The sequence below is a fragment of the Arachis ipaensis genome, chromosome B7, assembly GCF_059453495.1.
Source record: "Arachis ipaensis isolate K30076 ecotype BB chromosome B7, ASM5945349v1, whole genome shotgun sequence".
NCBI classification, from domain to species: domain Eukaryota; kingdom Viridiplantae; phylum Streptophyta; class Magnoliopsida; order Fabales; family Fabaceae; genus Arachis; species Arachis ipaensis.
In genome coordinates this window covers 44144400-44160579 of record NC_142442.1, presented here as the reverse complement: position 1 = coordinate 44160579, position 16180 = coordinate 44144400, and the positions used below count along the sequence as shown (strand labels likewise).

The 16180-nt window shown below is 34.0% G+C and overlaps 1 protein-coding gene across 1 annotated transcript; it reads left to right on the top strand.

Annotated features, from left to right (window-relative positions):
- The first annotated feature begins 249 nt into the window (after positions 1 to 249).
- LOC107609869 (uncharacterized) lies at positions 250 to 15940 on the top strand. Its single transcript, XM_016311921.3, has 6 exons — positions 250 to 640; positions 810 to 908; positions 1609 to 1650; positions 1768 to 1897; positions 15465 to 15566; positions 15733 to 15940. The coding sequence occupies exons 1-6, from the start codon at positions 410 to 412 to the stop codon at positions 15789 to 15791; spliced, it is 663 nt and encodes a 220-aa protein (XP_016167407.1). The 5' UTR covers positions 250 to 409; the 3' UTR covers positions 15792 to 15940.
- The last annotated feature ends 240 nt before the right edge of the window (positions 15941 to 16180 follow it).

Here is a 16180-nt window from a genome sequence, read left to right as displayed (position 1 = left end):
AAAACAATAAAAAATCTGTGATTAAAATTTCATTCATGCATTATTTATTTAATCTTATTAGGTAACTAATAAAGATTTAGTCAATAATAAATTAATAAATATTTTTAAACTGTATCTTATATTAATTAATTATTATTAATTAATAATTATTTAAATATTTTTTAAAATATAAAATTATTAATTATTAATTATAATTATTTAAAATTAATTAATGAAAGTATTTATCTATATTTTTCCTTATTTATGAGCGCCACAACAATAATCACAACATACCCTTCTTTGTAACAATCTCCAAACCTTTGTAATTTCCATCCTCACATATCCCCCATTCCCATATTCCGTGAATTGTTTCATTATTAATATTCTTGTGATCATTCATCTTCGTTTGGAGAATTGAAAGCGAGTAGTGATGGGAAGCGAAGGGGATGAGAAGAGAATTATAAAGAAACCAAGGTTCCTATGCCTTCATGGATTCCGAACAAGTGCTGAAATCCTTAAGAAACAGGTTCATAAATGGCCCCAATCGGTGATTAACGAACTCGATCTCGTTTTCTTGGACGCTCCTTTTCCCTGCCAAGGCAAATCCGATGTTGAAGGAATCTTTGATCCTCCCTATTACGAGTGGTTCCAGTTCAACAAGGTTATCTCAATTCTCTTAATGGGCTTAGTTTGCATATTCATGTAATAATTATTCCGTTAATTGATAATGTTGATTGATTTGGGCATGTAATTTTTCAGAATTTTTTTACTTTACAACTATTTAGTATTTACTGTTTATTTGTATGTTCATGTGTTTATGGTTCACTCAGGAATTCACAGAGTACACCAACTTTGATGAGTGCTTGCAATATATCGAGGATTACATGATCAAGCACGGTCCTTTTGATGGTCTTCTAGGTTTCTCACAGGTGGTAAAACTTGAAAAGAAAAAGAGCTTTAAATAAATAAATATATACTTTAATTTTTGGTTTAATTACTCTGTCTATACTCTCCTCAAATTTTTAATTGAGTCTTTATACTTTTTTTTTAATTGAGTTTTTGTACTCATTTTTTTTAATTGAATTCCTACACTTTTTTTTTATTTGGATGTCTCTATACAATTAAGCTAATTGCTATCAAAAATGACTTAATTAAAAAAAATGGTATAAAGACCCAATTATAAAAAATTATAGAGACCTAATTGAAAATTTCGCAAAACTATAGAGACCAATGAAATAATTAAACCTTAATTTTTCTTTCTTCTCATCTATAAAAGATTTTTCGTGTACTTAAACTGCTGTCTGAGTTAGAATAATATTTGCGTTTTTATGTTTGCGAAATTTTTTTAAGTTAATAAGTTTTAATACTTTTATCATTATTTAGTTAACACAAATATTGAATTGTATTTAATAAATAAATTTTAATAATTTTTATATATAAATTTTAAAAAATTTGAATATAAATTATATTAATTTATGTATATAAAATTTTGATAAATATAAATATAAATTATATATTTTTTATATATAAAATACCTATAAATATAAGTATAAATTATTATTAATTATGTGTTGATAAAAAATAATAATATTTATTAATTATATATTTTTGTTTATTTTTACAAATCAGGGGGCAATATTATCAGCGGCACTGCCAAATCTTCAGGACAAGGTATCTGGAAATTAAAATGAAACTTTATGGTCAATTCATAGTTTCTGATTTAGACTAATTTACATTTAATTTAATACAGCTATATATTAAAATTTGAATTTGTTTAAACTTTTGGAGGGTGTGGCACTGACGAAGGTTCCCAAAGTGAAATTTCTAATAATAATTGGAGGAGCTAAGTTTAGATCACCATGGGTGGCTGAGAAGGCATATTCCTCTCCCATTCGCTGCCCCTCCCTTCACTTTCTTGGTACTTTTATTATTGTCTTTCTCTTTCTCGTCGGTGATACTAACTAATTTCTATTTCTTGTCATAGCATGCTGTGTACTGTATCTTTCGCTCCTTTTTTTCCGTTGGTAGAAATTCTTTGCCGAAAGTGGAAATCATTAAGGCTGATAAAATTTTATATTTTAATATTTTATTTGGTGATAAATTAAAATAAATTATAAAAATTTAATTTATTCTTATTTTATTTTTATTTAAAAGATTTGAGATGAAAAATATAATAATAAAAAAATATAATTATAAAAAATTAATAAAAATAATAAAAAATAAAAAATAAGTTGTGTCTTTTGTTAGTGCCTCTGTGTTCTTCCTGTCAGGATGGATACAAAATATACTAATTCAGTGTCTCTAAATATATTATTTCTGTCCATGTTTCTTTTGTCAAACACAATTTTATGTCTCTATATCTTTATCTTAGTGTCCTATTTCTGTAAACAAACACAGCCTAGATGAATTATTTAGTTTATTGGTCTGAAATTAGGTACATTTGCCCTTTTTTTTTTTAAAAAAAAATTTAACTTTTGTTGGCTAAACTACTAAAATCGCACCCAATTTTCAAAAACACAGGCAAAAATAACTCATTTTTTATAACGACAAAAAAATAATCTCAAAATATTATAAAATACCATAAAAATAATTAAAATAATATTTTTTATAAATGATAAATAATTTTTATATTTAGCAAATTGCTTATGTATTTAATCAAAAATTTTATAAGAGTATTATACAAAAAATCTGATAAAAATTCGACCTTTAAAATTTTTTGATTTTTTAAAAATATTATTGGTCTTTGATAAAAATAAATTGTAAAAAAAATATAATTAGCATAAAATTGTTAAATTTTAAAGATAAAACTATATTATTTTTCTAATAATGCTTGTAAAAAACGACGTCAACATCCAATTTCTAAAATTTTTTTAAGAATATATATATAAAAGTGGATATTCTTATTGCGTTTTAAAATTTTTAAAGACATTTTTATTATTAATAAAAATAGAAGCCATTTTTGTCAACATTTTGATAATTCGAATGCGAAATTGGTGGTTAAAGTTCATTTTCTTTTTATTTTAAAAAAGACTTCAACAAAATTTTTGGATTTGGTAATATATTGGATTTTGTAATATATTGTTTATCGTATCAAAATAATCCAACTTTTATACAATAATATAATCATTTTTTAATGAATTTCATTAACATCAAATACATATCCATATATGGTAACTGATTTTTAGATTTTAATATAGTTAAAAGAAATTTAAAATTAAAATTGATGAAAAAACTACCCTGGTTAATTTTATAAAAAAGAGCTAAAGTTAATGTTTACAATTTTTTTAAATTATATATATATTTTAAAAGTATACAAATGTGTAAGAACTGATATTTTATGAAAACAAAACACCGAAACCTTTTTTCTTTGTTTTTTACTTGAAACTGAAACATTTTTTTTTTAAACCAAATTATATCTTTAGTTTGAAACTTAAACTATTCGCTTCATATTGGAAGCTAATTAGGGGACATCTTAGTGTTTAGTGAAGGACCCAATAAATATGGTTAGTGTTCCAAAGGTTATTTGAAATTGAGTTGTTTTTTAACCTGAAGGTGGTGTTGTCTAAGTTTTTCGTGAGAAGGTGGGGTGGTATTTGTGCAAGAGACTCCGATACTTAAATTAGCAAGGGTTTGAAGCAGCTTTTAGTAGATTGGGTCCTGAAGATACCTGAGATTTTCAGTGTATTTATAGTAAAATAGATAACTACTTTTTAGTGTAGTTTCACTCTTAATGGTGGATAACCATTTCCTTTTTCTAATAAATTTGTTGAGATCTCCCTTCTAGATAAATGAAAGATATCTTGCGAGTTAGTAGCTTATTTGAATAGATAAAATTGGACTCCTATCGTCGCGCCCGACCTCTATGAGGTCGGGTAGGTGTAGGCAAGACAGGATCTTCTTGTTGGGCCTTTTATTCATTTTGGGTCTGGTTTTGTTTGTGGGCCAGGGTATGAACATACCCCTACTTGAGTCCGAACTATTGGATTTCCGAGTTATATGTCGGATTTCTACTTCTGAAAATTGAGCTAATTGTTCTCGTGTTTCTTTTAAGTACTTCTTCATGTTGGGATCTTTAGCCTGATAAGTCGCATTAAGTTGAGATGTTATTACTTGAGAATCACTAAATACAATCAACTTTATTGCTCCGACTTCTTTGGCTAGCCTTAAGTCAGCAAGTAAGGCTTCGTACTCGACTTGATTATTGGAGGTTGGAAACTCGAATTCAATAAAAGTTCTATCTGAGTTCCTTTTTCTTTCTGATGAGGGAAAAACGATTCCACACAAACTCACCGGCAAGTGTACCGGGTCACATCAAGTAGTAATAACTCACAGGAGTGAGGTCGATCCCACAGGGATTGATGGATTGAGCAACTTTAGTTTGGTGACGAATTTAGTTAAGCGAATAGTTTATGATTTGAGTGAAATTCGGTTAACAGAAGTGAAATTTCAAGTAAACTAAAGAGCAGAAAGGAAATTTGTAGAATCTTAAATGCAGAAGAAGTAAAATTGCAGAAACTTAAAGTGCAAGAAATTAAAAGAGCTGAAACTTAAATTGTAAGAAAAGTAAATAACTGAAACTTAAAGTGCAAGTAATGTAAATTGATGAATCTAAACTGCTGGAAAACTTAAATTGCATGAATAGTAAAGGGATTTGGGTGTTGGAAATCAAAACAGAACTGGGAAAAGTAAATTGCATCTAAACTATAGAATGCTCAGATGAAGAAATTCAGAAAACAGATCAGTTAGGATTTTAGTACCAAAACAGAAATGGAAACAGAAGAGTCTAATCAGAATGAAAACTTAAATCAATTCTAAAATCTTAAAAGAGAAATTGACAATTGCAGAAGAATAACAAAAGAAAATTTAGATCTCAATTTCTCTCTTAACAAAACAGAAAACAGGAAATTGCAAATGAAATAAAAGTGGAAGGAAAGCTAAGATTAGATCTCCAATTCTTCAAAATACAAAAAGAAAAAGTAAAAGATAACTTCAAATTGAAGAAATTCAGAAGAATTCTCCAATCCAAGTTCTCAGATCCAAAACAGAAAGTAAAAGGTTGCAGAAAAGAGAAAACGAAAACAGCAAGGAAAATTCAGATCTGATCTCAATTCTAAAATTCTAAAATGAAAACTAAAAGAGAGCTCTGCAATGAAATCAAATTCCTATCTATTTATACACTTTCCAATTGTGGCATCTAGTACTTGGAGTGGGCTTTTTGGCCTATGAAGATGTGGATCAAAATGGCTCCTGATTGCTGCTCCTAGTGGAACGTTGCGTTCTCTAAGTGAGCGCAGCATTCATTCATCCACGTGTGCGCGTCTCAGACGTGTGCGCGTCTCAGACGCGTGAGCGTCTTTTTGCCTCTTTGCTCACCGACGCATGCACGTCACTATCAGTCTTCAGCTCAAAACATGCTCGCGCGCCCCTTTCACGCGTACGCGTCGTTGATAGCGTTAACTTAGTGAGCGCTACGTTGGCTTAGTGAACGCTGCCCACGCGTGCACGTCTTCTGCGCGTGCGCGCGGGTAGCAAAATCTCAATTCAAGTTTCAGCGCCAGCTTCGCGTGCGCGTACTTTATCCCAGGTGAACCATCGATGCGTGCGCGTCGATTACAAAACTTTGCCTCCAAATTTGGATGTGTCCGAAAACGCTGAGTAATCAAACATAGCGCTCTCTTCAAAAACGAGCGCCAACCACTTCCACGCGTACGCGTCATGCACGTGTACGCTTGGATCTTCGAAAATTGCCCTGACGCGTGAGCGTCCCATACGCGTGCGTGTCGCAAGTGAGCGTGGCGTTTATTATTTGAACGCAACGCTATAATGTATGGCTTCTTCTTTTCTTCATTTTCTCACCTGAAAGTAACCAAACAAGCAATAAAAGTTTCACCAAAATCACAAGAATTTGCATCAATCATAATAATCACTTAGTTCTTGCATAAATCTCATGATTTTGTATAAAATAAATGATGTTTGATTGAATCACAATAATCATAAAATTCCACTCCAACCACTTACTTATTGTGCAAGAAAGTGCATAAAACCTAATGAAACAAATGAAAAATGCTTGTGAAACTAGCATAAGATGACTTTTCATCACATTCTCCAGAATAACTCCAGTTCCATTTCCAATTTTATTGGATGATCCATCTACATATAAGTTCTTGGCTGCAGGGCTTCTATGAGCTTCAGTGTATTTGGCTACAAAGTCGGCTAAAGAAGCACTAGAATTGCATTAGTATCACAAAAAGAAGCACTGGAATTGCATTAGTATCACAAAAAGAAATGTGTATGGATTCCTCTATGGTCCTATGATCTTTGAGGTAAATTCTATACGCTTTGCTAGTGGTAGAGTATCCAACAAACATTCCTTCATAGGATTTTAGATCAAATTTACCAAGATTCTCTTTATTATTAAGTACAAAGCATTTGTATCCAAAAATGTGGAAATACTTAAGATTTGGTGGGGTTCCTTTCCATAGCTCATAAGGTGTTTTCTTTAAACCCTTTCTAATGATTGTTCTATTCAAAATATAACAAGCTGTATTTACAGCTTCAGCCCACAAAAATTTTGGAACATCATTTTTACAAAGCATAGTCCTAGTCATCTCTTGAAGACTTCTATTCCTTCTTTCAACTACCCCATTTTGTTGAGGAGTTCTAGGACATGAAAAGTTATGTACAATTCCAAAATCATCACAAAATTTTTCAAAGTCTTGATTTTCAAATTCTTTTCCATGATCACTTCTCAAGTGGGCAATTTTCAAATCTTTTTCATTTTGAATTCTTTTACAAAGGGTTGAAAAATCATGGAAAGCATCATTCTTATGAGCAAGAAAAAGTACCCAACCGAATCTAGAGTAATCATCTACCACTACTAAGCCATAGTCTTTACCTCATAAGCTTTGAGTTCTTGTGGGACTAAAAAGATCAATGTGCAACATTTCTAATGGCCTCTTGGTAGAAATTCCATCTTTTGGTTTAAAAGAAGTTTTTACTTGTTTGCCTAATTGACAAGCATCACAAGTAATATTCTTATTAAATTTAATGTTTGGAATTCTTCTTACCAAGTTTTTTTAAACAAGTTTAGAAATTTGATACATGCTTGCATGCCCCAATTTCTTATGCCATAGCCATTTTTCAGATTCAAGAGAGGTAAAGCATGTTACATTTTTTATCTTTTAAATCTTCTAGAGTCAATCCATATACATTATTACATCTCTTAGTTTCAAACAAAATATCTCCAGATTTTTTACAAATAACTAAGCACACCAATTTTCTAAAAATAACTTCATATCCAATATCACATAATTGGCTCACACTTAGTAAATTGTGTTTCAAATCATTAACAAGAAGAACATCATTTATAGAAGATGAGAAGCTTTTACGAACTTTTCTAATGACCACTATTTTTTCTTTACCATCATCACCGAAAGTGACAAACCCTCCATCATACTCATCAAGCATAATGAAGAAGGTTGCCTTTCCGGTCATATGCCTAGAGCATCCACTATCCATATACCACATATTGTCCTTCCGCTTGGATGTTAGGCACACCTACAAAATGAGCTCAAGTGACCTTAGGTATTCAAATCTTCTTGGATCCTTTCACGTTAAACCATCTTCTTTGTCCCAATCCATTGTAATCAAAAATAATTTTGCAAACTTTGTTACCAATCATTCTTTCACCAAAGAAACATTGAATGGGAAAGTGACCATTCCGGTTGCATAGTCTACAAAATCTTGGAGTTGCTGTTTTGTTAAAGTTTGTTGGGTTTTGAAACCTTGTATCATTAGAAGATGAAGCCACGTTTTCAAAAGAAGGTTCTTCAACAGATTTGAAAGTTTTGTGAAAACCCAAACCAGCTTTATCATAAAGAGGTTTTTGACGGGTCAAGATTTGATTTAGATTTTCAGAACTTTGAGTGAACTTGGCCAAGTCTTCTTTAAGCTTTTTGACCTCTTTAAGCAACTCTTCATTTTTTTTAAAACAGTTTACATATGCTACCACAGAATGATTACTTTCACAACTCTTAAGTTGAGCTTTTAATTGCTTGTTTTTTTCAATAAGTTCAACAACAGTTTTAGTCTCCTTTAATTTATCTTTGAGAAAACCATTTTCAGCTTTAAGAATGGTGATTTGTGATTCAAGATCTTGGTTATCAAGCAAGAGGCATCTACTTTTTTCAGAAAGGTGGTCTATCATAAGATGAAGATCTTCAGTATCAAGGTTATAAAAGACTACCTGTTCAACGTGATCTGCCATGAGACATGGTTGGGACTTGGTTTCTAATTCTTCATCATCTTCTGAGTCGTTTTCTAAGTCCTCCTAAGAAGCCATCAGTCCTTTCTTCTTTCCCTTCTTCGACTTCTCCTCTTTCTTCAACTTAGGACAATCAGATTTGAAATGGCCAGTCTCTTTACAGTTGTAATAGATCACCTTACTGAAATCTTTCTTTTGTTTCCTAGAGTTGCTTCATTTACTTCTTTCCTTGAGTTTCACCATTTTTTTGAATTTTTTGGCAAACAAAACAAATTTATTTTCAGAAGAATAATCACTGGATTCATCATTCAGGGGGTTAGTAACAGATGTGAAAGTTATTCCTTTCTTTTTTGTATCTTTTTTCAGATATATGTTTTCAAATGCAAGTAAATTTCCTCTCAAATCATCATATGTCATGGAATCAAGACCACTACTCTCAGATATTATCAATGCCTTTGTTTTCCACTCTTTTGTGAGACACCTCAAGACTCTTCTTACAAGCAGAGATTCAGGATACTTAATCCCCATAGCATCCAACCCAACAATGATGATGTTGAATCTTTCAAACATTTCATCTATGGATTCTCCTTCCTTCATTGAGAACATTTCATATTCTCTGTTCAGCATGTCTATCCTGGTCTTCTTTACTATGGTGGTTCCTTCATGAGTGACTTGAAGTTTGTCCCAGATTTTCTTTGCCGTTGTGCATTGTGATACCCGTCGGTACTCTTCGAAGCTGATTGTACAGTTGAGCAAGTTGATAGCCTTGGCATTGAGCTCCACCTTCTTTCTGTCTTCTTCGGTCCAACTGGCTTCAGGTTTAAGTGAGACTACTCCTTTAGCACTTGTGGTGGTTGGATATTGAGGACCCTCCAGGATGATCTTCCACAATCTGTAATCTACTACTTGCACAAAAATATTCATTCTCTCCTTCCAATAGGTGTAGTTTTTCCCATTGAAAAGAGGAGGTCTGTTACTTGACTGTCCTTCTGTCAGATTGTAGGACACCAAATTTGAGCCACTGTTCTCTGCTATCTAGATCTTTTCTCCAAGTTGCAAAGCTTGATCTCTTTGAGACCAAGCTCTGATACCAATTGATGGTTTATTAGTGGCTAAGAGAAGGGTGGGTTGAATCTTAGCCCATTTTTTGCTTAATAACACTTGCTGGCCTTTGAAATAACTTCTGGAGACTTTTTGCTTTTTGTCTCGTACCTAGCCACGAGACTTTTTCTTTTTATCTCGTAACCAGGCAAGAGATATTTTTCAGTTTTATCTCCTATGCAGCAAAAACAGAAATGGAGTAGAAGAGAGAGAGAAAATCACTTCACGAAGTATCCTGGTTCAGCTGCCAAGTGCAATGCAGCCTACATCCAGTCTCCATCACAACAATGATGAAATTTCACTATAATCTTCATGATTACATACACCAATTCTCCCTAGGAACTACCTTTCCTATCCGGGACAAGTCCAGAATCTAACCCCAATCCTGAACTTGATTTGGTCACCTACCAAGGTTTCAACTGCTAAGTGCTGACCCAACTTGCAAGGGAATTCCCACAGAATCATGAAACACAACACAGATGTACAAAGGACCTCTAAGGACATCTATGGCTTTTTCTTTTAATTTTGTGCACTCTGTCTTTTTCCGCTCTATGGCTTTTTCTTACAAACCTCACTGTTTGCCTTTTTCCATGAGACTCAAGACAGACAAAATTAAACAGAAAAATTACAAAATGAAGAACATTGAAGGAGAAGAACTTCTGTTAGCTTAGGTAGCTATGAGAACTCTGTGCCTTGCACTCTCACTCCTTGCTTCAATCTCTGGCTGTTCTCCCTTATTTATAGAAGGGGAAGCCTCCACGGTTGAAACTGTTAAACCAAGCTAAACTTCTTCTTTTTCAAACCAAAACCGGTTTGGCCAGAGAGAGAGAGGAGAGGAAACCGAATGTAAAACCCAACATGCAATTACCTCTGTGTCTTCCCTTTACACCAAGCTTCATCAATCCAGGCCTTCGATCTTGACTTGCACTCCAAGAAGAATTCCTAGCCCTTGATGAGTTCTTGATTATGACAGCTCCATCTGCTCTAACTTCTGCCTCTTCCTCCACGTAGCTACAGTAGCTACCTCCTGTAGTGGTTGAGCAACAGTAGAGATGAGCCATGCCTTCAAGGATCTTCTTCCTCTGACCGAAGTGGATCTCCACCATTTTTGGTTATGGAGAGCTTGAGACTTCCTCACCACTTCTTACCATAAGTGGTAAAGATCTCAGCCACACCATTTTTCAGATTTACTTTTTCTTGATGCCATCATCACAATGGCCTTGTTACTAGCTTCTTCTTCTTTCTGATAACTTGCATTAGCTTCCATACTTCCTCTGTGAAGTGATCGAAAGCAAGAAGAAAGATGAGAGAGAAGAAAGAGTAGAAAAAAAAGTATTCAATAGATTTGAACAAATTAAATCAAAATGAATTAATTCCTACTTCCCTTCTTTTTCTTAGTAGCGTGTAGCATTAATGAAGCAATCAAATCAATTTCTCTTTCTCTTTCATGTTTTCAATGTCTGCATTAACTCCACTTAATAAATATTTGAATTCCACCAAATGAAGAGTGTGGTATCGATGGAAGCATGCAACTATAACAAATTGGATTTCACTATGTTAAGAAATTGCTTAACCATTGGGCTCTATTTCATTTTTAATTTTTGGACCAACCTCATTGTTGGGCTTCAAGTATATTTTCCTGGCCCAATAACCATAACCATAATTCAGCCTCTCAATATAACAATGTTGTACAAGGCTGAATGTATTTGTCAGCACAATTTGGCTTTCTAATTTTTCTTTCTTTCGGCCTAATAAAATCTGAAAGTAACAAAATTATTAATTAGCAAATATGAATTAGAGATTCAATCAATAATTTTGTAATTTAATTATATTAATAATATTTGATCATCACCAATTTAATTTGGAGTTTTCCAAACTCATCAATTGTTGTCCGACTTTCATACCTTAAGCCGAACTCAAACAGCTCTATTGCCCATTGTAGCATCGATCTGTAGTATTCATTTTTTGTAAGATGTGCTTCATAAGATGATTAGTTTGGACTTTTATAGTATGAGTTTGAAAATAAGGTCAGTACTTTCTGAAAGTGATAACAAAGGCATATACGAACTTCTCTATCTTTTGATAGTTTAGCTCTGACCCCTGTAGAGTGTTGCTAACAAAATTGGTTGCTGTCCATTCTCATCTTCTCAGACTAAGGCTGAGGCTATGGCTCTGCTTGCAGCTACTAAGTACAACACAAGCTTTTTTCCTGAAACAGGTCAGGTGAGGATTGGTGGTTGACTCAGGAAATTTTTGAAGTCTTGAAAGGCTTGTTCACATTTCTGAGTTCATTCAAATTGGTTCCCTTCCTTGAGTATTCAGAACAGGGGTTGAGACTTCAGAGCTAATCCTGTCAAGAATCTAGATAAGGCTGCTAACCTTCCATTTAATTGTTGGACTTCTTTGAAATAACTCGGACTTTTCATCTCCAATATTGCTTTGGATTTGTACGGATTGGCTTCAATACCCCTTTGAGTGAGCATAAAACCTAAGAACTTTTCGATTTCCACTACAAATGTTCATTTTTGAGGGATTTAGTCTCATCACGTGCTTCCTGATTATGTTAAATACTTTAGCTAAGTTGGACAAGAGGTTGTTGTCTTCTTTAGTCTTGACAAGTATGTCATCCACACACACTTCCATTATTTTTCCAAGGTGAGGTGAGAACACCTCGTTCATTAATTGTTGATATGTGGCTCCATCATTTTTCAATCCAAAAAGTATTACTACGTAACAATAGTTAGCTTTTGGAGTGATGAAAAAGGTATTCTTTTGGTCTGCCTTGTATATCTCAATTTGGTTGTAACCCGAGTATGCATCCATAAAGGACAGGTACCTATATCCTAAAACTGAGTCTACGAAGGCATCAATATTGAGAAGAGGGTATGGATCTTTGGGACAAGCTTTATTGAGGTTATTGGTATAATCAACACACATTCTTCATTTTTCATTCTGTTTCTTTACCAGGACTACATTCGCTAGCCATAAAGGATATTTTACCTTCTTTATGAACCTGGCTTCTAATAAGGCTAGTACTTGTTCTTCTATGACTTGTGCTCTTTCAGGGCTGAGCTTCTGTCGCTTCTGTTCAATAGGTCATGAGCCTGGGTCAAGGTTTATCCCGGCATATCGGAGGCTTTTCAGGCAACGAGGTCGGAGTTTTGTTGTAAGAGCTTAATGAGGTCTTCTTTTAATTCTTCCCCGATGTTGGTTTCAATACTTGTTATTTTCTTTGCCTGGTCTCGAATTTGTACCTCTTCAATTTTTTCACCAAGTTATGGTCGTAACTCTTCTCGTGCTCGGACACCGCTGAGCTCAATAGTGTTGACTGCTTTACCCTTTATGCTTACCCGTAAATTCAAGCTCTCATTATAGCATTTTTGTGCGAACCTCTGATATCCTCTTATGGTGGCAATTTCCTCTAAAGTTCAGAAATTTCATGCAGAGATGAGGGGTGGAAACAATCGCAGCTAGTCGGTTTAACGTTATCCGATCTATCAATGCATTGTGGGCTGATACTATGTCTATCACAATGTAGACTATGCTCAAAGTTTTGAACTTCAACCCCTTACCAAAAGTGGTATGCAAGGGGATGAAGCAGGGGGTTGGATGGGTGTGTCTCCTAACAAAAAAAGATTGTCGGAATTTGCTCTTAGTTCTTTCTTTTCTAACCAGAGTTTGTTAAAAGCAGACTTGACTAAGATGTCGGGCGAGCTTTCCTGATCTACCAGAGTTCTATGGAGATTTGCATTGGCAAGTATCATTGTAATCACAACAGGATCGTCATGCCTTGGGGTTACTCCTTGAACGTCTTCTTTGGTTAATGAGATTGTGGAAAAGTCGGAAACTTCGCATCTTCACTAACTTGGTAAACTTTTTTAGATGTCTTTTGCGAGAAGACTTGGTTACCTGTCCTCTTGAAAATCTGCCAAATATCATGTGAATTTGCCTATCAGGGATTTGTGGTGGTCAATCTTGTAGACCCCTATTTTCATCACCTCTCTTCCTTTTTTTCGGATGGTTCGACTTTTCGGCGAGGTACCTCTCTAACCGATCTTCTCTGGCCAGATTCTCTATTACATTTTTTAGATCATAGCAATTATTCGTAGAATGACCATATAATTTATCATGCTCACAATATTTCGTTCGACTTCGAACTTTTTTGTGATTAATAGGACAAGAAGGTGAAAGTTTTTCTGTGTGGCAGATTTTTCTGTAGATGTCGACAAGAGAAACTCAAAGTGGGATGTAGTTATGATATCTTCGAGGCTTGTCTAAGTTGTATTCCTCTTTTTTCTTCGCTACCTTATGTTTGTCCCAAGCTCGATAGGGAGGGTTTTGCCTTGGAACTAGCTCTCTAATTCGAAAATTCTTCTCCATGTTAATGTACTTCTCCGCCCGTTCTTGTAATTCATAAAAAGAGGTCAGATGTCACTTGGATATAGATTGAGAAAATGACCCTTCTCTGAGGCCGTTAACCAACCCCATTATCACTGCTTCTGTGGGTAAATTTTAGATCTCCAAACAGACTTTGTTGAATCCTTCCATGTAAACTCGGAGAGTTTTTCCTTTTGTTTGACCCCCAGTAGGCTAGGAGCATGTTTGAGTTTATCTTTTTGGATCGAAAAGCGGGTGAGAAAATTTCTTGCTAGGTTGTCAAAACAAGTTACCGACCTAGGTGGTAGACTATCAAACCACTTCATCACCGCTTTGGTTAACGTCATCGGACGCGTCAGCCAAGTACATCTGACTTTTAAAATTGTTGAGATGGTGTCTCGGGTCGGTCGTTCCATCATAGAGGTCTATGTCGGGAATTTTGAAGTTCCTAGGAACCCTAGCCAGCATGATCTCTTCAATGAACGGATCTTCTCCTCCAAGAGGGCTTTTCTCCGGATTTGCCCGATTACTCCGACTTCGAAGGTTGGCCTCTAGTTTCGAGAGCTTTTCTTCCAGCTCTCTTCGTCGTCGTATCTTTTTTTGCAAATCTCTTTTTACTTCTTTGTTGCTCAATCTCCTGGTCAAGTTGCTCTAATTGGCCATGGTGCTTGTGTACAAGTCCCATGATCTTTGTTGGATGAGGGAGATTTTCATTCTCGGATGGATGAACTTCTGAATGGATTCGCTACAGTGGAGGATTTCCTGATGTACCCCTTCCGTGGGGATCACTTGGTCTTTCATGTCGTGGAGGTATCATGAGTGCTCGGTCATCGTTATGAGGTTCTGGTTCTGACACAGATGCTGTTTGGTCGCCTTTGAATTGATTGTATTAGGTGTAAACTTTCAGGTCCCACCAACGATGCCAATGTTCCGAGGGTTACCTGAAATTGGGTTGTTTCTATGCCTGAATATGAGATCCAAACTCCTTCTAAGATAGCGTCCGACTTCCACTAGTGTTGAAGTGCTGTCGTCCGAGTTCTTCGTAAGGAGGTGGGGGTGGTACCTGCAAGGGACTCCGATACTTAAGTTAGCAAGGGTTTGAAGCAGCTTTTTTAGTAGATTGAGTCCTGAATATACTTGAGATTGTCAGTATATTTATAGTAAAATAGATAACTACCTTTTAGTGTAGTTCCACCTTTAATGGTGGATAACGATCCCCTTTTTTTAGAAAAGTTGTTGAGATCTCCCTTTTAGATAAATAAAAATATCTTGGGAGTTAGTTACTTATTTGGATAGATAACATTGGAACCCTGTCGTCGAACCCGACCTCTATAAAGTCGGGTAGATGTAGGCAAGATAGGATCTCCTTGTTAGGCCTTTATTCATCTTGGGCCTAGTTTTATTTTTTGACCAAAATATGAACAGTTAGTTTTATATTTTTTGGTATGAATAAAATGATAAGTTAGTCTCTTTTTCAAATGCATAATAAAACAGAATTTCTATTCATAAATTGTTGAAAAAATAAAATTCGAATTTATATGTGCACATTGATAATCTAAAAAGAGTAACTTTTACTATTAAAAAAATTATAAGATGATTTTTAAATAAAAACTACAATTTATTAAAATAATTATGTACCAGGATTTTGTGTCTTTCCTGTAGGCTTATATATATGGAGTATTTTCTTTTTCGTTAAGGTTTTCTTTTAAAAAAAATTGCTGACATTTTTTCATGCGTACTGCAGGGGAGACAGATTTTTTGAGGCAATATGGGAGTGAACTAATAGAATCTTGTGTTGAGCCTGTGGTTATTCACCATCCAAAAGGACATACAATACCTAGATTAGGTACGTAGCTAATTATAAATTGCCATATATATTTTTTTATTTCTATTATGTATTTGGTATGTATTAATCCATGTTGATACTGTATAGGTTATCATTCAAATGTGTGATCTTATGTTATATATGTACTCCTCCAGTTATGTGAATATTTTTCTCTCTTCATTTCCAGATGATGAGAGTTTGAAGACCATGATGAGTTTCATTGAAAAAATTAAAAAAGATATATGAAAATGGGAGATGGATTTAGAGAACTTCAAAAGGACTTTCGGTTGATACAATTTTAATTTCTGCATAAATTACTATTGTAATTTTTGAAAGAAAAAAAAGTTGTTGAAATATTAAAAAATAGAGTATCTATAAAGGATGGATAATTTTTTGATTTATCATGTTTCTGTATCGGATATATTTTAGACACGACACACATCGACGTTCGTCTGATACGCTGTTTTTTGTGTTCAATCGTGTCTTAATAAAAAATAAAAAATTCTTATCTAGACACACTTAGAACACTTAAATACTATCACGTGTCAACGTGTTCAGTCTTATTTTTAACATGTATTCTTAAAATAAGTTTATAAATAATATATATTATTAATTATTAAAACAAAAATATATTT

Bases quoted from the DNA above. Each gene is read 5' to 3' on its own strand.
- LOC107609869 (XM_016311921.3), top strand. From the start codon at position 410: ATGGGAAGCGAAGGGGATGAGAAGAGAATTATAAAGAAACCAAGGTTC. The intron at 909-1,608 runs GTGGTAAAACTT...TTTACAAATCAG, and splicing joins GTCTTCTAGGTTTCTCACAG to GGGGCAATATTATCAGCGGC. The intron at 1,898-15,464 runs GTACTTTTATTA...TGCGTACTGCAG, and splicing joins CCCCTCCCTTCACTTTCTTG to GGGAGACAGATTTTTTGAGG.